This window comes from Gopherus evgoodei, chromosome 16 (assembly GCF_007399415.2).
Source record: "Gopherus evgoodei ecotype Sinaloan lineage chromosome 16, rGopEvg1_v1.p, whole genome shotgun sequence".
Lineage (NCBI taxonomy): Eukaryota > Metazoa > Chordata > Testudines > Testudinidae > Gopherus > Gopherus evgoodei.
The window spans coordinates 23088391-23115531 of NC_044337.1; the positions used below are offsets into that span (position 1 = coordinate 23088391).

General features: G+C 45.2%; 1 protein-coding gene across 3 annotated transcripts in view; it reads left to right on the top strand.

Annotated features, from left to right (window-relative positions):
• Positions 1-26883, top strand: part of CRB2 (crumbs cell polarity complex component 2) — a 57832-nt gene extending 30949 nt beyond the window's left edge. The window contains exons 7-13 of one of the 3 annotated variants that reach the window (XM_030535956.1): positions 9411-10364; positions 11239-11801; positions 13943-14108; positions 14813-15680; positions 17925-18041; positions 19202-19328; positions 24831-26883. In XM_030535956.1, the coding sequence (XP_030391816.1) occupies positions 9411-10364; positions 11239-11801; positions 13943-14108; positions 14813-15680; positions 17925-18041; positions 19202-19328; positions 24831-25049 (3014 nt within the window). In that variant the 3' untranslated portion in view covers positions 25050-26883. Of the gene's footprint in view, positions 1-9410; positions 10365-11238; positions 11802-13942; positions 14109-14812; positions 15681-17924; positions 18042-19201; positions 19329-23396; positions 23956-24830 lie in introns of those variants that run through there. The other 2 variants (XM_030535955.1, XM_030535957.1) reach the window with 2 other exon arrangements.
• The last annotated feature ends 258 nt before the right edge of the window (positions 26884-27141 follow it).

The following is a 27141-nucleotide window of genomic DNA, read 5'->3' on the forward strand; positions in this document are numbered from 1 at the left end:
CACACACCATGGCAGCAGCAAAGAGGCTGGCTGTAAAATGTTCAAACAGATGCTTAAACTGTTTTTCAGATTCATGCAGAGGGAGTATTAGTTGGTCCTGGATAAGGCTAGAGTGAGCTTTGTACTTTCATTTCACTCTGCGGCTCCCTACTGCATTATGGCTCCTTTAGTCAGACCTTCTAAACATGCTGCCAGCTGACCAGATACTGCAGGAATTTACTCCCCGCACTAGTGCCTGTGTGAGCCTTGGTGTCCGATGTGATTTAACTGCATACAGTGCTTGTGATCAAAAGCATCCACTGAGATTCTGATGCTGCACTAGGCCTGTTTGGACGTGCTTGTTATAGCAGATTGTCTGACCGGAGGGCAGCACGAGATATGCCAGTTACTTCCGGCTCACCCTGCTTACAGGGTTTAGAGGATTAGTAAAGGTGCAGCAACTGTGATGAATTAAATGAGGCTTCCCTGTTAATGAAAATGGGCGAAGCCTGGCTTAATGTCGCATCCAGAATAAGGCCAGGCAAAGAAGTGAGCAGAACAACTCAAAGGGACAGAAGAGGTCTGTGCAAAGAAACTGCAAAGCTCCAACTGTTGCAGAGAGCTGTTGGCCCAGCTCTTGTTAGCCTCCAACAATATTTTACAAGGATAGGCTGCTGTCGGAGGACAGACTTCAGAATTCCTATGCAGAAGGCATGTTCTGTTACCTTCATCATCTTCATACGTAATCACGGTTTTGCTTGCCGGTTAACAGTGTAACCTGCCTGCATACTGCAAATGCAACAGAGCTCCTTCCTTCCCAGTGAGGAGTCTCTTGTAACAAGATTTATTCCAGAGACAAAGGTAGTGGGATTGCTGTCCGAGAGGTTTCTTCCCATCACCAGCGCTCTCAGGAAATGTCTCACTCATTCAGAGCCTTGATGGTAATTTCAGGGATTAATTCACAAACATGTCAAAGAAGTCACTAACTTCCATCCAAGAAGCAACATGTGGAATTTGGGCTGGTCCTCTTCCCAAAGCAAATACCAGTCTGTCGCACTAATCTGTAGCATGCTATTACATTAATCCTAGGAATTGAAGCAGTTACTGTTACTATTTAACACTATTCCATGTAATGCATTTGGAGAGATGCAATGATAAATAGTGAGCCAACAGCTGAGCTGAGTTGCTTGCTGCAGTCCCCCGAGGTCAAGACTTTGGTCCAGAACCTTTTTAGGTCTCTGATCCTGCAGTTCCTTGGAGCAAGACAGACCTCTATGCCTGTTTGCTGGTGTAAAAGTCTAACTGAAAGTTTCAAAGAAACTCCAGTTTTCACAGATACCCCCATTTAGTTGTATTGCAGAGGGGCATGGATCAGCGTTCAGTGGCCAAAATTTGGTGATAAATCCTGATCAGGTGCTACTGGAGGCATGTTGTGCATGCGCTCAGAAGAAGAGCGAGTGGAATGTTGCTTGCAACCATTGCAAAAGTGACTCTGATTCTTGTCATCCACAACACAGAATTAAAGTAGTAAAAACTCTTATTTTTGACATCATGTGAACAGTTGATATAAAGAGCTGTTCAATGCTATTTGCAGTACACAACAGCAAACTTCATTGATCCTGCAGAACCCGCAAACAATGCTACATATTCTTGTGTGCCATCCACTTGCATCTTTTCACTTAACTATTCACATATATACAGATATAGCACCCTCTGGTAACAACTACAGGATCAGGGCTTAATTTTGCTAGTTAACCATTCAAAATCTGTGCTTTTTAAGGGGGCTTGACATGCAAACAACCCAGATACCTCCTGAGAATTTAAATTCCTGCACGTATCTAATCCGAATGACTACTCCTCGCATGTCTCCCACATCCAATCAGTGTGAAACTGACTAGTCTGTTTGGATTGATTAGGTTGGGCGAAGTGCAAAAAGTAAACCAGCAGCGTGCCTGACTTGTTGGAATTCTGTTCTAATGTCTGAAGGTGGCATCGGTAACCGCAGGACGTAAGGGGAAGAGTCAGATACTTCGGGAAAAGCTCCCCAGTTCTAAATAATCTTTCTCCACAGAAATTAGAACTCTCCCTGCTGCAAAGCAGAGAGAAATAACTGCCATGGCCAAAACTTTTGGACCCTGCCAGATCCTGAGATAATGAGGAGATTCTGGCAGCTCCGTCTCTGCAGCTGTTTATGGGGAAAGACGGATGCTTGGCCCCCTGATCCCAATGTCTAAAGTCAGTATGGTCATTAGACTGCAGGACATGGCCTCCTCGGCGTCACTGGTGATCAGGAACATTTGTTGAGCGGGTGACTGGCAAAAGCTGTTTGTTGGCTGGTAAGGAGATATTGGCGCAGAGGCATTGGTTGGGATGAGGGCACTTGAAGTAAGTTGCGTGGTCAGGAGAGGTTGTGAGCGGTTGCTCCTTGGCATTCAGAAACTTCAGCATCTTCCTTCACTTTTATCCACTTAATCAGTTTTATTCTATTGCTCTTTCTTGTCATTCTTTTTCCTTTCTCCCTCATTGGCTTCAATGAAATCACTCGTGAGAATAAGGGCTGCAGTAGCTTTTGTTTGCAAATACTGCAGAATGAACACACGCAATGAGATAACAGGGTAAGTGAAGGAATGAAACTCTCTGGATGACATCGTGGGCCCAGTGAAGTCAATGGGAGTTTTGCAAAACTATCAGTGGGGCCAGGATTTCACCCTCTGTGTCTGGGAAGTGCTCCATTTGTTGTTACCTGCAGTGGCTATTAGTCAGTGGTAGTTACACAGCTTTTCTTCGTAATCCAGAAATGGAAAAAATATTATTTGGGCCCTAATTGTGCCATCTCTGTGCAGGGAAATCAGTGGGACAGCACAGGGTGTGAGCGAGGGCGGGGGCTTGTCCCAGTCCTCCACTGTCGGAGCTAATGCTGTGGATCCTGCGGGCATTACTGTAACGCACTGAGCAAGAATACACTGTAGACACATTCTTCTTGTCAGCACTGACAGAAGCCAGCTGGGCTGGATTAGATCTCACCACAGCGCAGGTCTCTCTATATTGGCTGGTTTAATTTCCAATCCCCTTTTGCCTGACCAGCTCTGGGAGAGAGCTCATACATACTGTGTCCTTCCAGTCCAGACTTTCATTCTCCCCTCCTCATCCCAGCTCTACCTTTCTTCCATCACTGTCACAAATGTCTGCAAGGAATCTGCCATGAAACCTGTGGTGGTTGGTGTGATCGTGGGTGGAATTTATCTTCTAGCAGGTAATGACAGATACTGCAGTCAGTGCAACTTGGAGTGGGTGGGTGCATGTGTAAGGGGTTACAGCTCAGGTTGTGTCGTGATAGCTGGAGACTTGGGGCAAGAATTAACCAAAGAGGGAAAATCCTGTGTAAACAGGCACCTGATTTTGTTTTGTAAGGTCCCAAAATTTTGTTTAGGAAGCTTTATGGCCCAAGAGTTGTTGTGATGTTGGCAGTGACTGTGCTGAGCAATATGCTGGGAGCCCCATGCATGTCTTTGCTGTAACCCTGATTCCTCTTCTTTGCTGGGAGTGACTGAATTTGGGATGTTGTTGCAGAGTGTCAGCTCTCTTCACGCTCAGGTGCACTTTAGAATCACATGACTTCTTTCACACTTACTCTGTGAAATCTCTGCCTCTCTTCAACTGAATTTTTTAAGGTATTAAAATGTCTTTTACTGAAAACAGGGGGACTTTTCAAAATAAAAACGCTGAGCACTTCACTGCCCTCTGCACTACCCCCCATGCCCAGTCTCTCTAGCTAGAAGTGCTGGGTGAGAGAGAGGTCCAAACAGTTTGTTGCCATGGAAATGGCAGTAATGATGCAAAGATAATTGTCATTGCAGGGCCTGGTTGTTGCAGCTAAGTCTCTGTTTTATGTTTGTTGGAATAATAGGAGCTTTAATTAGGATGCACTGGGGAATGGCTGCTAGGAATGCATCTGCCTGCTGGGGAGAGGGCAAGGCAGTGCTGGCTAGTAAAGATCACTGCATGGTACATGGTGCTTCCAGAATGGCTGGCAATACTCATATCCTTCATTAATAGAAAGGGCCGGTTAATTAGACCTCAGACTTCAGATATCTAGACATGTGATTTGCTAAATTTGAATCTCCTAGTGTGTGTCCGTGTCCATCTGTTTGTCTTGCATACATACGTATGACAGGTTTGATGTATGCAGTGTAGTTGTAGCCATGTCAGTCCCAGGATATTAGAGAAACAAGGTGGGCCAGTTTCTGTTGTGAGAGGGAGAAGATGATATTTCATCCACTTGCCTCTCTCTAGGTATGAGATGACATTTAACATGTATAATGCATTTTCAAAGCCATATTTAGAAATAGCTCTCTGTGAGTCAGTAGCTCTGTTCAGCTGTCCCGGTGGGCACTGCTGATTTAGTAACCCTAGCACCTGTCAGATAAAACCATTGATCAGATACCATGACAATGGTGCTAGAAATACCTAGGTGGCTCATGCATGGTAGGGCTTGAAAGACTCAGCTTTGCCATTTGAAAGCACTGGAAATTGGAGACTTTCAAAGTTGTAATAAGAGTATGCATGTGTGTTTTGTTTACAGTTTCTGGTTAATGTAGTCATTACCTTGAACACTCTTGAATTAACCAAAATATTTTAAAATAGTGGTCATTGTCCTGACAACAACTTTGAAAGTCTCTGATTTCTAAATGGCTGCTTCCTCTTATATTTGTTAGTTGGTCCTTAGTGATTTTCTTATCCAATTAAAGAGAGTTGCAAGATCAGAGTAGATTTTATAATATGCTGTCTTTTCCTTTATTATTTATGGATATTTCTGTGGGCCCTAGCATCAGGTGCTCAGAGGGAACACAGCAAAACCTGCAAGTGTAAAAAGTACCTCTTTTTGCAACAGAAGTGTCACAAGGAATTAATTCTGTTCTCTGAACACCTGAAATGGAACATTTGTGCTCACAGGTTACTCTGTGCTCCTCCTTTAAGAATACAACTGAAAGTTTAAAACAGAATTTTAAAAAAGTCCTTTCCAGTATGATTGCAAAGACACACAACCATCCCCTCTGGAGAAATCTGGGATACCTGGTACAGTCCAGGAAATGGTCTGCATCTTTCTCTCTGCTGTAATGGCCCAAAGCAAAAATCTTGTTATTTCCGGAGTGGGGTGATTTCCTTCTGTTTGCTGTTTGCGTTCCTGGCTGCATTAACACTGAATCATTCACAGCCAAAACACAAAACTCAAACCCCTCTGGTGAGCTGCAGTTAGCATCTAGGAAGAAGACAGCAAGGGAATTCTTTCCCCTGCAGCTGACTTTGTTTTTTAAATCTAGCATCACCAGAGTCTGATAATCTGGAGGATGTTCAGGAAAGATGACAAATTTATCAGCAGACTAGAGAGGATGGCATAGCCAGACCCTCCTAAGTGACAATAGATGAGGAGAGGGCAGAGTAGCTATCTGTCTGAGGGTGTAAACACCAAGGAGGGAGAGGAGTTACTTAGAGTCTATGTGGAGGTACAGTAGGTGCAATGGGATGAACTGGTAAGTGAGGGGGTACATTGGTTTCCAGGAAATATTTGCTTCCATTGAGACGGAAGCTCTGGAACTGTCTCCTCTATCATATGGGATGTTTTAAAACTACACTGGCCAAAGCAGTAGCCATATGCTCCATTGGCCCCTAGGAGGAGGGGTATTATTAGACATCGTTTCATAGGCCTTTCCTCTCTCCTGCCTGTGGTTGTTTGCAAGTGGGGTGATAATGATGGTGATCTGTGTTTTGCTTCTCTGCCAAGAGCTGCTCCCTGACTCCACAGCCAGCACATCTCTCTTTCTCTCTCTGCACATATGCTGCTAGGTCTGCCAGGCACCAGCCACAGCCAGCCAAGATATATCAAAATCTGAAGTGGCAACTTCTTCTCCGTCACCCCCTCCAAACAAAACAGACTAGGAATCAAAACATGTGTCCTGGGGGAAGCGCTCAGCATTTAATTAGCCACAAACTTAGGGCTGCGCACTCACTGCGGGGATTAATTTGCCACCTGGTGTGGAAAGCGCACACCACAGGTGTCATCTAGGAGTCCAGCAAATAGCACAAACAAACTTTTCTGCTACTGTCTTAATGTGGAAGTGGTGGGGGCCTGACGAGTCCCTTGTTCAGAGTTCCCAACTCTGAGACGAGAGAGCCAATTTGGGGGTGAGTTCTGCATGGGGAAATGGAGCTCTCTCCCACTCAAGAGAGATCCCAGCCAGCTTCTCCGCTCTCTGCTGCTCAGAGACCAGATCCCAATGTTTCTTTGTCTGCTACCTACAATGCTAGTCTCTGCTGACCACAGCCCTGGTAGCCACCATGCAGCCTCCCGCAAGCAGCCCTTGACTGGCTTGAGCACCCCTTGCACCCTGATATCCAGTCCTGGTGGGCAGCAGCCTGAACGCCGTGCTGAGCCTAATAATCATCTATGGGCCTTGATCAACACCCTCCCTCAAAGTAAGTCAAGTGGAGGAAGGGTGCTTACCTGTCTGTGTAGAAGTGTTTCTGACACCAGTGGCCATCTCCGAAGCAGTTCTGAATCTTCCCACTGAGTAATTTTTCTGCAGGGCAGAGGTCACTGTTAAAATGCAGTACTTGCCCACAGTTACAATGCAGAGCAGCTCCCCTATGAATTATCTCCGAGATCACTAGCTGGTAATGTGCTGGCTTGATGGTGACCACAGCACAGAACCAGTTTAGCTGAACAGAACCGAGCTTACCCAAGACTCCCATCCCTGCCATGCTACTTTCCAGTTCTATAAGCTTTACGCCCTTGGACCTACACTGAAGTATAGTTTGGAACGACATGGGTGATGTTAAATCTGAAGTGTGACTGATAGATTGGCATCTCTTCAGCAACAGCTGAATGCTTGGTCTGAAGGGCCACAGGAGACCTATCCAGGGAGGGCCTGAAGGGAGTAAACTAACTTAGCTAGTTTGGGGGACACTAAATGTTTTGAGGTTTACTGCAAGACATTGCTGGGAACTATGTCACTGAATTGGCACAGGGATTCAAGAAACACCATTTCTTTGCTGAGATTTATATTACAGGTCATCAGCTCCTAATGCAGCACCTCCATCTCCCCTCAGCTCTCCCCTCAGGCTACTATTTACATCTCTTCATCATGTTCACCCTAGTGCTTTAATGGCTTTTCTTTTTAAATGTCATTTGTTTTCATTCATTTCCTTTGTGCTTGGATTCCTTCTTTTCTTTGTTCCCATCCTTGCTAGCTGGACTCTGTGTAATGCATTTAGATCTGGATAATCCATACTGGGTTTATCCATGTGGCTGTCTCTGAAGATTAGTGGAAACGGATGTTATGGGCTCGATGAACGGTGGACTGACATCTAATCAGAGTGTGTTTTTTCTTCATCAGTCTGAAGCCACTTGCTGGCAGATCTGGTTGTAATATCTCCTAACCTTCCCATGTTCTACTGGTCTGTGGTTAGTGTCTGTAGGATAAAGTGCAATGGCTTTTTACCCTAGTGACTTCAGTGAGACTGGACAATGTTGAATTTGGCCCAGCGCGTGCCTTTGGGGCATATACTTATTTTTCTTTGGTGGTGAATTGAACTTCATTAATGTTTATGACCATGGCTGCCAAGCATTGTTTTAGGAATTATTGGATTAACTCTTCCATTTTGTTTCCATTTACTTGCCTGAATAGTTGTGTATTGTGGTGCTCTGTGCACTATGTGCGCCCCTCAGCAGTCTGGTTTAAATGCACTGAATTCTTCTTGTGATTAATCTTTTTATTAATTTTCATAAAGAGACAATGAAAAGTACAAAAAGGTAAATGACTTACAGCTTGTGTATGTGCCAAATACTGCATGTTTCATGGGGTCTCCAATAGAAAATTGCAGTTGTGCAATTTTACAACCCATCAAAGTTGAAAGACCAGACAGTATTTACATAGATTTCACATGGGATGAGGGTTACAGCAATAAAATAGCAGACGTGCATGAAGAGGGAGGGGTGGAAGGAGGGTCTAGGAGGAGGGATTAAGTGAAATAGAAATCTGGCAGTCTTTGAGCAGTCTCTGTGGTTTTTATTCAAAATTTATTTAGAAATGGGATCCAAATACACCTCTACCTTGATATAACGCTGTCCTTGGGAGCCAAAAAATCTTACCGTGTTATAGGTGAAACCATGTTATACTGAACTTACTTTGATCCACCGGAGTGTGCAGCCTCGCCCCCCGGAGCACTGCTTCACTGCATTATATCCAAATTCTTGTTATATTGGGTGGCGTTTTATCGAGATAGCGGTGTACTTTGATTTCATTAACTGATCTCTATGGCAATAGGTTAGTCCAGTGGTCCCCAACCTTTTCGTCTGGCACCACCGTGGTGGCAGTGAAGCATCTGCCGAAATGCTGCCAAATTTCTGTGGCGTTTCGGCAGCGATGCCTCTCAGTGACGTTGCTTGTCGGTCGCAAGTGGCGTCATCGAGGGGCCAAATTTCTGCAGTGTTTCAGCGGCGATGCCTCTCGATGACGCCACTTGCCGCCAACAAGTGACGTCATCGAGAGGTGTTGCTGTCGAAACGCCGCTGAAAAATTTTGGCGGATGCTCCACCGCCGGCCAGGACGCGGGCACATTTAGGTGCCATGGTGCCTGCGGGCACCGCGTTGGGGATCCCTGGGTTAGTCTGTCTTTGGTTGCTAATTCAGATGGGTCCATATATCGCTGTCCTATTCTGTGCATAAGCCTACTCTTCTATTTGTGAAAAATCTCCTACTTGGTGATGACCGTAATCCCAAAATTCAACTGCTCCTTGAAGGCCTGAGAGTGGTTTCACTGTATGGCAGTGAGCCAAGGTGCTGACTTCAGTGTGACCAATTTGCTGCTTTGGGAGAGGGAGCCCCAATCACATAAGAATGGCCATACTGGGTCAGACCAAAGGTCCATCTGTCTTCTGACAGTGGCCAGTACCAGGTGCTTCACAGGGAATTAACAGGTAATTGTCAAGTGATCCATCCCCTGTCACCCATTCCCAGCCTCTGGCAAACAGAGGCTAGGGACACCATCCCTGCCCATCCTGGTTAATAGCCATTGATGGACCTATCCTCCATGAACTTCTCTAGTTCTTTTTTCAGCCTGTTATAGTTTTGGCCTTCACAACATCCTCTGGCAAAGAGTTCCACAGGTTGACTGTGCATTGTGTGAAGAAATATTTCCTTTTGTTTGTTCTAAACGTGCTGCCTATTAATTTCATTTGGTGACCCCTAGTTCCTGTGTTAGGAGGACTAAATAACATTTCCTTATTTATTTTTTCCACACCAGTTATGATGTTATAGACTTCTATCATGTCCCCCACACATAGTCATTTATTTTCCAAGATAAAAAGTCCCAATCTTCTTAATCTTATTAATCACCTACAATAAGATCCTGTTTCTTACTCTGTTTCCCAGGTGTGGAATGTGCTGTCAACATCGACGAATGCAAGACTGACCCCTGCGAGAATGGGGCTACCTGTAAGGATGCCATTGCTGACTACTTTTGCTACTGTGCCCCTAGTCAGGATGGCATCACATGGGGAGGGAAGAACTGCTCTGTTGAGCTTACTGGGTGCCAGATGCATGCTTGCCAGAACGAGGCCTTGTGCATCCCAACATACCAAGCTGAGACCCATGGACACCTTTGCCAGTGCCAGCCTGGTTTCTACGATGCCAAATGCTCAACGTCAACAACGTTTTCCTTCAGTTCCCGAGGGTATATCTTTATTGACATGCCCATGAATAATAATCGGAGCAGGAGGGATATGGCAGAGGACTACCTGGCCATGGTGTCTCTCCGGTTCCGAACCACCTTGCCTGATGCCATCCTCTTCTACCGAGGCAATGAAGCAGAATACCTGTTCCTGGAGCTCTTTGATGGCATGCTGCATTTGGGGCTAAGGAGAGACGATGCTGAATCCTCTTTGCTCTTGAAGGGGCTGAGGGTTGATGATGGCCAGTGGCACAAAGCTGAGGTTCTTCTGCAGGACTCTCTACAGTTAAAGCTCTGGCATAAAGCTTGCAACACAGGAGTCTGCCTGCAGGACTTCCCTACCAGAGACGGTGTTGCTTCTCTCTCACCTGCCTTCCTAAAAACTTACATCGGGGGAGTTGATGGAGACTTGACAGCTAACAATACATGGAGCCGGGAGAGTTTCATCGGCTGCCTGGAGGACCTGGAGATTGATTATCAGGCTATTCTTCCCTTGGATATACCCCACCGCGAATCCTCTCCAGTGGAGCTGGGCTGCAACAGGACAGAATGGTGCCACTCCCAGCCCTGTTCTCAGAGAGGCCTGTGTGTGGACCTCTGGGCAACCTTTAGGTGTGACTGCACTAGGCCTTATGAAGGCCAGACTTGTTCACATGGTAAGGGCGAAATGATGGCATCTGCCTACTCCTCTGGTGATGAGCAGTCTAGAGATCTAAAGTGACACTGGCTTTGGAAGCAACAGCATTTTCTGTGTAACCATGGTTGGAACTGAAATTGCACCCTCTGTAAATAGATTTTCAATCAAATCCTCTTTATGTTGTGACTAAACAGAGCTGGCCCCTGCTAGAATGATTGTCAGTTACATGGTGTAAATATTGCAACCAGAGCCAGATGCCCTGACCTCCTCTTTGCACCAGATCACAGCAATTACAGAAGGGCAGTGAAGCCATTTCACTAGGAAAACCTGTTACTTGCCCATCTCAAGTTCAGGGTGAAAAGGAACATGTTGTATTTGTAGATAAAATGCTCAATGCTAAAGGTAACTGTTTTATTGGAAATCTGAGTTGAGATTATTCCTGATGCATTTTCACAGTCCTGCAGGGCTTGTATTAATACTGTTGTCAGTTTCTGGTTTCGCTCCCATTCTCTAAACATAGCAAGTACAAAAGCTCCTGTGATGTTGTGGGGGCTGGGAATTTTAAAAGCAGCTTTGTAGCTTAAAATTTCCCAAATTAATGTGCCACTTGTCAGGGCCATGATACATGAACTCTTCCTTAGTGTGCCGTGTGTGTGAGTTACTGTCCTGAAGGAAGAGAGAGGCTCACCTGCTTTCTGTGAATAGTTCACACCCTTAGTTTTTGGCACTTGCCTTGCCCAGAGTCTCTAGGAGCAGGGTCCAGTCCTGTGATACACAGCGGAAAGCAAGTTTGAAAGAGGAGAAGTCATGCAAGGGTTGGAGCTCAAAACATCCCCAGACCACCTGCATTGCCCTGCCTTACAGAACTGATGTGTCTTTCCTTTCCCTTCCAGAGTACCCAGCAGGAACGTTTGGCTTGGAAGATTCCTCCAGCTTTGCTTCCTTCACAATTGCTGATAATCCTGGTTCAAACTTCAACATCTCCTTTTTTATCCGTACTCTGAAGCTAAGTGGCCTAGTGCTGCAAATCAGCAATGGAACTGACCCCTGCCTCACTGTATATCTGAAGAGTGGCCAGCTCCAGATAGCAACATCATCTGCAAATGCTGTGACTTTCTCAGAAAACCTGGCTGATGGGAGGAGATATCTGGTAACTCTCACCTTCCAGGGAGGAAGAGTTCATGCCAGCCATTCAGACCGAGATGTGGAGGTAGGGCAGCTGGCAGTGCTGCCTCTTGTAGTTGGTTTTGAGGTATATGTTGGTGGACTTCCTCACCAAGATCATGTGAGCACATGGGGAGGATATTTTAAAGGTTGTCTTCAAGATTTCCAGCTCAACAACCACCGAATGGAGTTCTTTCCTACTCAGGCTGAGAACTACAGTCTGCCACAAAAGGTGTACATGGGACAAACCACTAACCTCGCTCCGGGCTGCATCTCCGATGACACCTGCAAGGTACAGACTCTCACTGCTCTCTGCACTGTGCATGGTTGTTTATTACAAGCAAGCCTCCATGGCTGTACAGCAGTTTGGCTGTTTCACTGGTATGATTTCAGGAAAAATGTGTGTTTAACTGTTGAAGGCAGGAGCAGTGCCAGGGTTTTTGGCGCCCTAGGCGCAGGGCCGGCTTGCCGGTCCTGCGGCTCCGGTGGACCTGCCGCAGGCGTGCCTGCAGATGCTCCCACCGGAGCCACAGGACCAGCGGACCCTCCACAGGCACGCCTGTGGGAGGTCCACCAGAGCAGTCTGCCGCCCTCCCAAATCCTAGCGCCCTAGGCGATCGTCTAGGTCGCCTGAATGGAAGCGCCGACCCTGGTTGAAGGAGAAAGCTGAAAGACCCCAAACGTTCCACATCTAATCCATCTCCTTCACGTACTTCTACCGACCACTCCCTCTGGAGCTGAAATCCACACCCAATGCATGCAACATTTCCAAACCACCCCCATCCTGCAAACACACTGACCAGTCCACCTCTTCTTTATCCCCATGCTCTATCTATGCACCCCAAACAACACACTTCTAGGAACATACACCCAATCCTTTAACTTTCTCAACTCCCACTCTCCAAATACACTCTCTCCTCCTGCCCCTAGTGCTCCATCTCTTTAACAATAATTGAGTCTATCCGTACCATCAGGGGAGTCAGGATGTGTCTGGTGGGGGACTCTCTCTCCTTCCTGCTGTATGTGAAGGGTGCTAGGCTGTGCTCCCGCTGCTGCCTCTCCCAACTCTGCCTGAATTCATTGCACCTGTTGCAGGGAGCTATTGCCACCTCTTGCTGCTCTGCTTCTGCTGGTGGGAGCGTCACCCTGGAAACCACTGCTTGTGTTGTTTTCAGGGACTTTTGCAACTTGCCTCCTATGTTTCTCACACTTCCTTCTGTGCCTCACAGTTTTGTTTTCACCTGCACCTGTGAACTCCAGCGAAGTTATTTTAGTTGGTTATAATTAGCCACTCTTCGCACAGCACTTTGGAAAGGGAATGCGCTATATAGGTGCCAAGGGTTATTATTATGATGTGCTGTGTTCAGATGCCACTGAACATCAACGCTTCAATTAAAGGAGTTTTAATGGAACCTGCAGGGATTGGCACCTTCTCTATTTGTTTTAAATGACTTAGAATTGGCCTTTAGCTCATGATGACTATTCTCAACTGCATGTAATTAATCAGCAATTACCTAGCACCATGAGGTTTCCTGATTCACCAATAGCCAATGTTTCCTTGCAATCTTCATGCTATCAAAGGACTGGGCAGCAAAGGAGAGGCTGTGTTGGAAGGGAAGGCCCTAATTTCCTATGAGAGGTGTAGTATGGAACATGTCTTGCCTCTGTTTGTGTGTGATCCATAACTTTGAGTTCATTCAGGTCCTACTCCATGACATTTTTCTCATCTCTGCACCTTAGTGCATTTATTTCACAGGGTGACGTTTTAAAACCAAGAACTGAGAGTTTTTGTAGGAGTTAGGCTCTGGGAAGCTATATAGCCCTTTGCTTTGATTTGAACACACAAAGACCATATACAAAAAGATGTTGATCCAAACATGGTAGGCCCTGGTAGGTAATCAACAGCATAGCCCATAACAAAACAAGAACAGCAGATTAGAGTTGATTCTCCCCTGCCCCCAATAACTGACATAATCTCCTTGTGTCAGATCCCACAGAGACCCAATTTTCCCCCAAAGCACAATATACTTGTACCATCTCCAAACACTGTTCAAGTAGATGAGATTTGCAGCATCACGTGAAGGTCAGCAAATACAGATTATTGTGCATCAAGGGAGAAAGTGAATTCTAAATTAGGAGGTTCCCACAGAGGCCAGCAGCTCTCTTAAAACTGAGGAAACTCATTTTTGAGTGATCACAGATGTAGCAGGACCTGGGGAGAGAGGAAAGATCCCAACCAGGTGTTGGTTTCAGAGGATATTTCTGCTGTCTCTAGCTCATTGTTCTTATCAGCATTACTGCAATATCTCCCCTCCCCAATTCAAACACCATTCATACAAGTGTTGAATGTCACATTTCCCTCCACCAAACTCCATTTCTTTTATCCAAAGATGAACCATGCTCCTCCTAAATATAAGCTCTCCTGTTTTTCAGTCTGGGCCATGTCACAATGGTGGCACATGCGCTATCACCTGGAATGACTTCAGTTGCAGTTGTCCAGCAAATTTCACTGGGAAAACCTGTGAGGAGAGAGTCTGGTGTGCCAGTGACCCGTGTCCCAAAGCCACTTCCTGCGTGGATGTTCCAGCAGGATACGTATGTAAGTGCTGCCCTCCTGACTATGTGCAGGAAAAGGCTTCATAGCTGGCGGTCTTTAATTAGTCAATATTTCCAGTTATCACTGTTGCAATAACTGCCAGAAGCACTTGGGAAACTAAAGAAATACAGAGGGAGGAGCTCAGCTCAGCAAACTAAGAATGCCACATGCTGTGTGCTGTCTCAGGTCTGTGCTCCAGACGGTTTTGCCACCTAGACTGTAATAGTGAAGAGAGAGTGCTTAAGCATTTTCTTTTTGCTGCTTTCACCTTCTTAGGAAAGAGACAGTTGTCCATTTCTGGCACTGATTATAATGATGCTAAGGTGCAATCAGTGTAAGATCAGCCCTTTTCATTTAATGTCCTACCAATTCCAGAAGCTCAGGTTATTTTGCAGAGCATTTACATTTGTGTATGACAGCAGATTCTGAGTCAGCTAGGAGATAACCACAGCAGCAAGATGGAGAAGGCCAGTTAGATCATCTTGGCCTCATGAGAGATTTGTTAGACAGGAAGCCAATCATAGCTAAGAGCTTTAATGTCACCAGCTGCTACGGCTTTAAAGTATAGGATGAGGTGCAAACCCCACCTCCCCACACAGCTTCCCAGGATACTAATGGGATAGAGTCTTCCAGGAGTTTGCCATGTGGCTCTTATCAAATGTGACACTTAACATCCCTCAAAGCCCTAATGCTCTCTCTAATTTCAGGTCTGGCTAATGCTACATTTCATGGCAATGCTGCCATTGAGTTCACCACCAATGCTTCTGTCACCAGAGCTCTCAACAGCCTCCACCTAGAATTTAAAACCAGGGATGAAGACGCCATTTTGCTCTGGGCTACTGAAGAGGTGGACTCCCTCCAAATTGCTATTCAGAACTCCACTCTGCTTGTGGATATTAGAAGTGGGAACAGCATTGAAGGGGTCAGTTTCCTGAGTCAGACACCCATCGCGGATGGCTCCTGGCACAGAGTCTCTCTCTCTATGGAAGAGCCGTCTGTGATGTCTTCAAGGTGGCTAATTCATTTGGATGGTTCTGTGAACGTGACTCTCCAGGGGAATGCTGGGAACCTGGACTTCTTAAAGAACAATGTGCTGATTGTACTAGCTGAGAACTTCACAGGCTGCCTTGGACATGTGAACATAGGGGGAGTATATCTGCCGTTCACTGGCCAGCTCTCTTACCCTCAGCCAGAGCAGTTCCTGCAGTCTAGCAGGGGACACATCCAGCTGGGCTGCACTGGGGCTGATGTGTGTGCTTCGAGCCCTTGTCTCAATGCGGGCACTTGTGAGGACTTGTTTAACTCCTTCCGATGCGCCTGCAGTGTCGGATGGGAGGGGCCTCTGTGCGAGTCTAACATAGATGACTGCAAGTCCAGCCCGTGTGTCCATGGGGACTGCATGGACTCAGTGGCAGATTTTCAGTGCGACTGTTTCCGGGGCTACATTGGGAAGAAATGTAACATCAATGTGGACGATTGCATGCGACACCAGTGCTTAAATGGAGGGACCTGTGTTGACGGGGTTTACAGCTACTCCTGCAAGTGCCCAGCTCAGTACTCAGGACCTCGCTGCGAGTAGGTACCCTTCTTGGTTTGCCAGTGATGCTGGGGATAAAGTAGCTTCCAGGTGTCTTGGATTTTACCTTACCAAGATGTTTAAAAAATATTCTGGTGCTGAAAGGTCAATGATGAGTGAGATGTACTGTGAGTCTGTGACCGGCAGGTGTCTAGAAGGCTTGGCGTATTTTGCATACTGTGGCCCTGATCCCATAAGGTGCTTATTGCCATTTGGAAGGTGGTGGGCAACCTCCAATCCTGTTGAAGGCTGCTCAGCACCTTGGAAGAAGGGCCATTCTTCAGTAGTGACAGCTACATGCTAAATTGCAGAACCATGTGGTAAAGTGCATTTATTGTGCATGTCTTGCCACCTGTCCTCATCTACATTCTATCCACAAATTCATCTCCTGCAGGACCTCTTCTAACATTCCAAACCTCTGAACAGATTCAGACCGTTGCTTTTAGAGTAAACAAACAAGAACAGCCTGCTAGAGAGAAGTTTCCTTCCTTCCTCAAAAAATAAACTCACCTTCTCAGCCCTCCAGGTCTCCAGCTCCAAGTCTCAGGACAGGAAGTATTCAATTATGGACAGGAAGTATTCAATGATGGACAGGTTCTAGAATCATAGAAATGTAGGAGTGGAATGGACCTTGAGAGGTCACCAAGTCCAGCCACCTCTGCGAGGCAGGACCAAGTAAATCTAGATGATCACTGATGGGTGTTTGTTCAACCTGTTCTTAACCTCCAATGATGAGAATTCCACAACCACTCTTAGAGGCCTGTACCCTTATAGATAAAAAGTTTTTCCTCATATCTAACCTAAATCTCCCTTGCTGCAGATTAAGCCTATCATCACTCATGCTGCTTTCAGTGGTCATGGGCAACAGTTGGTCACTGTCCTGGTTATAACAGCTCATAACACATTTGATGACTGTTATTGGGTCCACCCTCAGTCTTCTTTTCTCAAGACTAAATGTGCTCAGTTTTTTTGAACCTTTCCTCTGGACTCTTCAATTTGTCTGCATCTTTCTTAAAGTGTGGCGCTCAGGATTGGATGCAGTGCTCCAGATCTCACCATAGCCGAAGAGAGCAGGACAACTGTCTCCTCCTTACAACATTCCTGTTAATACACCCTAAAGGATGTTAGCCTTTTCTGCAAGTGCCTGACACTGCTGACTCTTATTCAGTTTGTGACTCAATATAGCACCTAGGTTTTTTATATATATAAACAAGAACAGCAGATTAGAGCTGATTCTCCCTTGCCCCCAATAACTAACATAATCTCTTTGTGTCACATCCCACAGAGACCCAGTTTCCCCCCAAGGCACAACATACTTGTACTATGTATATAAAAAATGTGTGTGTGTTTATCCCCCTGTATTGAACAGGATCCCATTCCTTGAAACACACATCAGCATCTATGACAATGAACTTGAGCTCAATCTGCTAGAAAGAGCATGGGACTTATTTATGCATGGCCCTTGGTGACTGTAATGGAATTGTCCCTGAGGAGAGTGTGGTATAGCATTATTTTTCTGTATTTTGCTTTTTAATTGATGACTCAAGCATCCCAGGTATTTGAGGAACTCCAAGGACCTGAGAGGACACAGCATGAGTGGCAGCCTGGTTGAGAGCTGTACTTTTGGAGCAGAGAGCAAATTTTGTTGTTAGTTTAGATAGACTCCAGCGTTTTTTTTGGAAGTGAAAGAATGTTTCTAATGAATAAAAGAACTAGAAAACAATGTGTTATGTAGACAGGATACTAGAGCACTGAGACCTTGGTAAACAAGTACACAATTGAACTTTATTGATCTCGTCTACACTAGGACTCCTAAAAATATCCATTACTATTGCAGCATTGCTGGGAGTAGTGACAGTGGGCATGCAAGTGAAGACAGTTTGCCAGCATTTTAACCACTCTGTCTGTCTTCTAGTCCGTCTGGGAGAAGGAGGGGTTGGTCAATGTGGTAGTGATGCCTGGTCTCCACTTGTGTGCCCAACATTGCCATGACCAGTAGAGCTGCATCAGTGTTAGCAAGATTGGGAAGTTTTAGGGGCAAAATCCTAATGTAGACATAGCCTAGGAGAATTGGATGGGCTCTCAGAGGTTTGTTGTATCTGTGATTGTTCGAAACTGCTGGTCAGGAATATCTCTTGTCCACTGTTCCAGGGTGCACTATTGCTCCTTTCCCTCAGTGATAGCTGGCATTCCTGCTCCTTTGAATAGGACAGCTTTAATGTGTGTGGTTGTGGTTTTGCCAGATGGCTGTTTCCACCTCAACAGTGCGGCAAAAACTTTACCTGTCTGAATGGAGGCAAATGTACCAGTGGGACATGGGGAGCCAACTGCACCTGCAAGCCAGGCTTCACCGGAAGGAAGTAAGACATGCCGTTCCCTGACGCTGCCTATAACTGCAGATGATACTAATGCCCAAATATCAGATTTCCTACAGTGGAGACTGTTGGAGCAGGCTCGCAAATACTTTTCATCACAGTTATTTGTCCTCCCCGCCCCCTACAACTGAAATGATTACTCCTAAATTGTCACCCAGCCACGCTGTGGAAGAGGCAGTCCTGACGCATGGTAATGGTACTGCCCATCCTCCCAGAACGTGTGCCGTTCCTTCATTTTTGAAATGTCTGTGTTTGGCGTGTTGTAGTTAGAGCCAGCTTGTGTACTGATAACAATGGTGATGTAAATTCGGGTGCACAGTGATACTGACTGCTGTGTTAGAGGCAGGGCCGCCAAGAGTGGGTTCAGACCCTGTGAAAAAAATTTCAGGTCCCCCCAAGCAAGGGCGGACCAGCTAAACTGGGCTAGGGAAGCCGGGCCCCGAGTCCCCTTCTGGACTGCTGGGCCCCAGTAATTTGTACCGGCTTCCCCCCTCCAATCATTGGCCCTGGTTAAAGGGGGAAACCCAGCATGGGCCACCCAACTACAGGGAATTGCCTCAAAACCAAAGATGACCATTTTGCAACAGAAACTGCAAACATTTGTTTATCCTCTGCTCTTTCAAACGCTGACCTCAGTGGCCACTCGCCTCACTAGAGTTCAGTGCCTAGCCCGAAGAGCTCCACTGGCTTTTTCTCAGCTGGAGATAGTGGAAGGAAATGTGTGTGAATGGGTGAATTTTTCAAACTATTTTGCCTTTTGGAAGTAATTCCTGCAAGGTCCTATAGACCAGTGATTCTCAACCAGGAGTGTGCGTTTCCTATAACCTGGAAACTAAACGTCCGGTTATAGGAGTAACCACATTAGCCTCCACCTTTCCCACTCCCAACACCCACCCCGGAGGGCTGGAATCTCTGCCCCACTGGGCTTCTACCCTCAGCCCCTTTTAAAATCATTCCCTGGGGGGCCCACAAATATGTTTGGTGCCAGGCCCACAAAAGGTTAATTCAGCCATGGGTACCAGTAGTCTGGAACGGTTGAGAACCACTGCAATAGAGGCTTTTGCACCAAAGGACAATTCTGTAGGATCAAAGTGTGTCCTCAAGCACATTATTTTAGTTAATTCTAACACCTTTTCTCCCTCCAGATGTCAAATTAACATCAATGAGTGTGAGCCAAACCCATGCCAGAATGGAGGGACATGCCAGGACTCTGTGAACAAGTACCAGTGTGTATGCAGTGCCAGCTACACTGGAGAGCACTGTGATGTTGATGTAAGCAGGTCCTTTCCCCCTCTTATTAGCATAAGGTCTGCTCTCTCCTTCTATCCTAGCTGCTTAGGTTGTAAGGAGCGAGCAGGAGAGGCAGTTTGGTCAGTATGAGGCAGGCTGAGCCTGCTGATTCTAGGATATCAGTGGAATATCCTACGTTTCTTGACACATTTAGGATTCCTGCATGAAGCTGGCTAAGGGAAATTCAACCACCACACACAGAGCAGGCTGGAGAGTGAGGTGCACTGTTTGGCATCACTGTAGCATGAATATTACACTCAGGGGGTTCTAGTTTTCTAGCATTTTAAATAAATGTTGCAGATACTTTTCTGAGTCTGTAGTGGCTTATCTAGACACTGTGGCTGTTGGTTGTTAGCCTCTCCTCAGGTTGAACCAATCTCTGGGTGACAACCAAAAACACTGTAGTTGGGCCCAAAGAGGGGAGGGGTTGCGTGTGTGCCTACTGATGCAGCTGCTTTCCCATAACTACTGCTGAAAATGGCAACCCAAAGCCTCAGTTGCAGCCATTTCAAAAGGAAAACAAGGAAACCAAATTACATCTAAAGTAAATGGAGCTGCACAGTAGCCAGGCTGATGTGTATAAATCCCCAAGACTGTTGCCACTTTAACATATTGGATTCTTTGTCCATATTCTAAAATCTACTTCAGTTTGCTGCAGAGTAGGTGATAAGTATAAAAAAACTTGAAATGGAAAATTACTGCCACCACCATTGAATCCAGACGTGTCTGATTAATAGAAACCAACTACATTCCAAGAAAGCCAAACATGTTGGATTCAAAAGAAGAATGAACTCTGTTCTTTGATCTGGTATATGCTAGCAGGACCCTAGCAATTGAAAAGGAATTTTAGCAAAGCCATTCAGTAGTAGCTGGCTTCTTATTGAAAGGTGATCCTTATTACACATGGGAAAAGCCTCTTAAACAGTTGGATTATAGGGTTTGAGAGGTGCATCCAGTCCACAGGACAAGGCATCGTTATCAGCTGAATGTCTCTGGTACGATTTATCAGTGGTGTAATGATTGACAATAATGAAATGTTATCCATTTCAGTAGGAAGTGTACTTAAATTGCCAAGCAGTTGGAAAGTTCTGTGATAAAGCAGAATACAGGGCAACTTCCTACATCGTATTCCCACCACCACCTCGTGCTCTCTCCCACTAACTGTTTTCTGGAGACTGGAATTTCAGCTGGCATGTTAACATATGTGAATGGGTTAAAAAGCAGCCACTTCCCCTCCTAAGCTCATTTGCTAGGTTGAGCTGTATGTGCCTGGAGTCTGGAGGAAGGAATTAGATAAAATCAAAGGTAAATGTGATTTAAAAAACAAACAAACAAAAAACATGCTATCTACCTACTGGAGCCAATCCTCTTCCTAAACCCTTAGAGGTAGTGTGATGGACAGTCTTCATTAAGCCTTGTTGTTTCTACCGAAGCAAGCAAGGGATGGGAGAGCAGGGTTAGAATCTTGCTTAAACAAGCTGCTAGTAAGGCAGACTCATGCTTTTTTGTGGTTCTGAAGCCATTTGCATGGGTAGGTAGTTTGTCTGGTAACTTGGGAATGTACTAACCCATGCATGGAAAGCTGTCTAGCGAATGCTGCATGTGTGCCAGGGCAGGGTTCACTGCTGTTGCTGTTTATTTAGGGAAAATCTAATGCATGTGCTATGATGAAGCCACCTTTACCTTTCCAGTTTGCATGCATAAACCCCCTTCAGCTATCCCAAGACTCGCTTCTGTCACAGGACACTTCTTTTGGATTTCCTGTATTACTTTTTGCTATCATTTCCATATAATGCTCTTCCTCTTCTACCCTGAACTCTTAGTATTTTTTGGGGGGTGGTAGTGGTGGGGCCTGGATAAGGGGAAGGAAGTTTGCTGTGCATTTCCTCCAAACAGTGAGCTCTGTTTTCCAGCTAACGCAGTCAGTAACCTTAATACAGACTGGCAAGGAGACCTTTAAATGAGTAGGCTCCAGCAACAGGTCTGCATTCATGAGCTGGAGTCACATGTATGCAGTGCCAATATGTGACTAATCTGCGTGCTATACTAAGTTACACCTGACTCCTATTTCAGTGCTTAACTTCAACTTACATAGGAGAATGCTGGAGAAAGTTGTTTGTTTAAAGGGAAAACATCAAATGGAAATGTATTCAATTAAAAATATATTCAAAAGTACATCCAGGTCCCACATGTGCCCTCAAATCCTCCTGCCTCGTGTTCTGGTTTTAAAATATTTCCCTATTTTAAAAAATGTTTTATTGTCCCGCGTTGCTGCGTGACAGAGCAGCACAAACTGGTGAAACAGTGACACTGACTGTACACAAGTACTGCCAAATGTCTTTAAGGAATTATAGATGCTACTTGTAACAATTACTAGGTAACATCTTTGATTTTTTTAGGCTAATTGTCCCTTTAAATACAAACTTTCTTTAATAAGGCAACTTTCAAGATCCCACCATGTGTTTGGACATTAATCTCTCTCAGGACACCTCTAATCCTAAAGGAGCCAAAGGAGTGAACATATTAATGCATTAACTTCTTCCAGGAACCTCATCTTGCCTTTTAAATCTTCCAGCCACATACTGACCTAGCCCAACCCTGCTTAGCTTGTGAAAGCTGATGAGATCAGAGCACGAAGTGGGTGCTGCTTAATTCCTACCTTTTGCTAGCCCCTCCCCCCCAAAGGAGGAGGGAGATGAATCCAGCTGTCCCACTTTTGAGCTGGTATTTTTTAAAGCTGGAGCCTGTACTGTTTTTAATAAATAAAATTCCTATGTAATTGGCTGGATGATTGCACATTAGTAACACAAGTGACAAGGTGTCCAGTTGCAGGGATTTAGAGCCCAGAACTCACCTGAAATATTTTAAAATTTCTTGTTCCTTATAAGCCTCCTCTGGTCAGATAGATAGCTATGCTCTTGCTGTGCTGCTTGGGTACCATACAGCCGTTCTTCTGGCTGTCAGATGTATTAACTGCTGAGCCTGCAAACATCTGTTTTTAGTAATGCTTATTTTAAACTAATGTCCCAAACACAGTTCTGCAAGTATGCTCTGTACATTTAATCCTGCTGCAGATGAAAGTTTAATAGCCACATAATTTTTTCAGCCCACTAGCATAGACATCATTAAACAAACCATCCCTTTGCATCCCTTGCTTCAGTAGGGGGAGTTCTAGATTTACTGGGGATTACATTACCCTAGATATTCTTGTCAATTTTTGGTACCTTGCTAGTAAGGCCCACCAACTTGTTATATTTTAGCCTGACAAGTATGTTAATAGGTTTCCGTACAGTACAAGATTCCCAGCACAGGCTTTGATTGCTTAGGTATCTGCATCTCAATGGATGGGCCCATGTTAGTGAGGAATATAGCGCATGGGTCCTTATTTGGGCCATTCCACTTTTTCTAACACTGACTTCTGAAGGGCTGAGCAGACCACAGCTGCTGTTTTTTTTTACAGTTGGGTTGCTGGGCTATGATGCAGTTTAGCTTCCCAGCATTAATGAGTTCCTACTCTTCACTTCCTTGGGATAATTTCGTCCTTGTGACTGTGTCTGAATTATCATAATACTGTTAACTATCCCACTGGTGGCTCATACTTGATAACATTCTCTATATGACACACATTAAGTGTCACCCTTCCTGAAGACTGGAAATGCAGCACTAAAGGTCTTTAATGCACATGGACTTTAGGCTTGACCCTAATGAGTGGTTAAGGTAAAAAATGCAGAGGTCACTGCTGGCTGTTTTTTGTTTAGCCAAACATTAAGCTATGTGAATTTTTATTTCAATTTACATCGGGCTTGATGGAGAGATTTAAGCTTGAAGCTAGCCCAGACTTTTCTCTATGCAGCTGCCCTCACAAGCTCTGTGTTTCTTACTTTCATTTGGGTTGCAGTTTTCTCCCCCTGCTCCTTTGGTTTTTTTTGTTCACTAGTCTCGGTTGAGGGCTCCCTGAGATCTCCCTTGACTCCTGGAGCACAAGTAAGCTACATGTGAGTCCTTGTAACTGCTGGGGTCTCATTGTTTCTCCGTTAATTTCTTTTGCAGAAAGGGACTCCAGGTGCTTTCTTCCCATTCCCGTTAATTGAAGTAGCTGCCCCTGTAGCCTGTGGCTGTTTGCTGCTACTTATTATTGGTCTCATATTCATGATTCTCACTGCAAGGAAGAGGCGTCAATCGGAGGGAACCTACAGCCCAAGCCAGCAGGAGGTGGCAGGAGCTCGCCTGGAGATGGACAGTGTCCTAAAGGTGCCACCAGAGGAGCGTTTAATATAGGCATCACCCTGGCAAGGAGATGCACCTGCTTTGACCTTGAGATTTTTCAGGCACTTGTAGCACCAGACCCTCCTCTAGCTCAGTTCCTTTAAGGCATTGGTGGTGACCTGGACTTGCATGTACACAGCAGATTGTTTAAGCAGTGGCAGTTCCTGCACGTTACATGTTAATCAAGACAACTACACACTGCTGGACTTTGGCTCAAAGTAACCCCCCTGACCTGCTTCCTTTCACAGCTCCACTGGACTCTTATGGAGACAGGAGCTCTCTGAGGTGATGGAGGTGTTTGCACCTGCTAAGAGATGTCCCATGCGCCATTCCATCTCTTGTACAGCAGTCACCTTTTTAAAGACTGCTGCAAAAGGAAAAATTAATTAGACATGAAAACTGCTGCAGGTGCAAGGAAGCTTTTCCTTGAGTTGCAAAGCAAACTATCTACTTTAATGTTAAATACTGAGTCAAAATGTATAGAGGATATTTATGATCAGTTTGTGTATTAATTTGAATTTTTGGAGAGTTAAACTGACTGACAGCCTTCTGTGCAGCCCTGTTGGGCTGAGGGGTAGAGTGTTTCCAAAACGGTTTTCACAACGCAGTCTTTAACAGCAACAGCAGCTGTGAACTCCTGCCTCCTGATAGACACAACATTTGAAGGAACTGTCAGGAACTACTGAAGTCATTGTACAATCAACACGTTTTATAAAGTAACCTCTGTTTGGGCTAGAACGTTAGACATTCCCATGGGTACCGCACAGGAACTGTGTAGTAATAACCTTGTTTACGAGGGGGCAGACAGATACCTGCAGTGCTTGTGCTCGTTCAGTGCCTATTGCCAAATGTTTGTTCTTTGTTCTCTGAGACTGAGGGATGGGGCCAGTATCACCCAACAGGCAACAAGGGGAAGCAGTGTAGTGGTATTTGCCTTAAGACAGTCTTCATCTCTATGAAATAGAGACTTTGAGCCACAACCACTGCACCAAGCAGTTTTCATCTCCACTGAGAACTGATAAAATAGTTTGTTCTGCTCACTGGCCTGGAAATTCTCACACTAAAATGCAGTAAAAATTAGTAAAACTGCAATAAAAGGAAGTGGTGGGGGAGGAGGGGCTAGACTGGGCTGCTGGTGGCTTTGATTTTTCATGAACTATGCAACTTTCTACCAAAGCGCACTGTGAGTAAAGTCAGTCATGCTATGTTCCACCACAGCAGCCAGCATGGGCGCATCTTAGCAACTCCTCAGTTGTGGGAGCAGTCGGGGCTGCAGGGGCTACCCTGCTGCTTGCACTTGTTGCAGCCTCTGTGATCGCCATGAAGAAAAGGAGAGCAACTCAGGGAACATACAGTCCCAGCCGCCAGGAGAAAGACGGGGCACGAGTGGAGCTGTGGAACGTGATCAAGCTGCCACCAACGGAGAGGCTGATATGAGAACTAGGTATGATCGGGGCTGCAGTTTTCTGCCATTACAGTTGCTAGAATGCCGCAGTTCTGTCTGTGTATGTTAAAGTCAGAGATGCTCTTTGTGGGGCAGTCCCATTCACCACCTGGGTTCTGTACAGGAGGGGGCAGCTGCTCACTCACTGGTAACTAGAGTAATGAACCTTGTTTTGGGCTTTGTGATTGCAGCATAACCCTGGAGAAAGCAGCTCAGCCAGAAAGGGCAGAGAAACAAAGGAAAGTTTTTGAGGGCAGTTACTGCTTGAGCTGTTTGTATACAAAAATGTTACACAGCCTACACTGCTTAGGAAAAGAGGGGACAGAACCCATCCTTCCTCTCCCTTTGTCATTTGATGGTTCATGTCAGGAGTAATTCTCACTGCCATGTAATCAGCACAAACATGTTGACCAGTAGTAGATAGCAAACAACAGCAAGAAGACAGATCAGGGAGGCCCAGTTAACAGAGTAAGCATTTAATTTCTTCACTTAATGCACAGTGCAACTCCAAGAAATCTGCCAGTGCAGGGGGAAGGAATCCTCTCTCCCTACACTGCAAGGACAGGATGACTGATCACTTGTGGAAGATGCTTTCTATAGCTCCATCCTTCCAGGGCCCAGATTAGAATCAGCACTTACATTGAAGGAAAATTAGAGAGAGAGTGTGTGTGTTAGACATTTGATTATTCTACAACTAAACCACTGGAATATTTTACGTGCCTTGTTGTGACCGAACCACCAGTTACAGTATTAACTTTTTCAAACAGAATGTTTAGGTAGATCACTTATTTGATCAGAATCTACAGTGAGGATGGTCTTAGTGGCCTGGATACTGGGCTTTTAACATTATTTCGTAGCTGTAGCATTTGCCACCTACACACAATCAGTCAGAGTAAAACTCCTGAGTAGGAAATATGGATTGGGGTTAGTTTGTAGAAGTGCAGAGAGCAGCCCCTCTAGGATTTCAGGCAGTTGTGTACTAAGGGTGAAATTCACTGGTGGGCAGAGGGCCAGCACTTAATGCAGCACAATGGAGTTTGGGGCTGGCCCTTTACACAGGAGTGAATTTCACCCATGTAAGAAATGTGAACTATGAGCTGCATTCCTAATTAAGTGTTCTACTGTTTCATAAAATATTACATTGATTTTTCTCATCCAAATTTCCTTGAGGACAAACTATTTCCTGTGTGTCTTCATTCCACCTTTTGCTAGCTGCCACATGCAGTATTCCCTGACCACCCCAGTGTGTCAGACACTATGCAAACACCTGCTACAACACATGCCAACTGAGGTTTAAAATCATTAGCATTTCATCATAATTATTACAAAGACCAGTGAGAAATATTTTACAAAACAGTGTCTGCTCGTATCTACAGAGCACTCCTTAATAAGCAGAGGTGTGAATCCACACACGCATCACAGCAGACTGCCTTTGGAAGGAAATCCTCTCTACCAGTCTGGTGTTTGAAAGTATTATTCTATTTACTGTTGCTGTAAATAGTTCTGAAATTCTAATAAAAGGGAACAGGTCTAAAACTAGAGATTCAGCCAGTCCTCTTCAGGGCAAGTCCCCTTAGCACAAATAAGTGTTTGAATTAAGACCATTTATTTTGAAAACCCCTTTCACTTGTATTGTAATGTGACATCTATCTGAATTTTTGCGCATAGGATTACAACAATGCCATCCCTCTAATATTGATGGAGGAGAAGCAAGGGCTGACCATTCAAGGGTAGGGAGTTGTGAATATCTTTGCAGAAGAGATTATCTAAATCAGGGGTCCTCAGACCGGGGGTCGGGAGCTGTCAGCCTCCATCCCAAACCCTGCTTTGTGCATCTAGCATTTATAATGGTGTTAAATATATTAAAAGTGTTTTTAATTTATGGGTGGGGGTAGGTTGCACTCAAAGGCTTGCTGTGTGAAAGGGCTCACCAGTACAAAAGTTTGAGAACCACTACTCCACATGTCAGTACCTGTAGAATGCCACAGATTTATTATTAATGCTGCTGTAATTTACCTTTAAACCCAGTGATCTGCTCTACATGTTAGTTCTCCAGTTGTTTTCTACTGAGGTTTAACTCAAGTA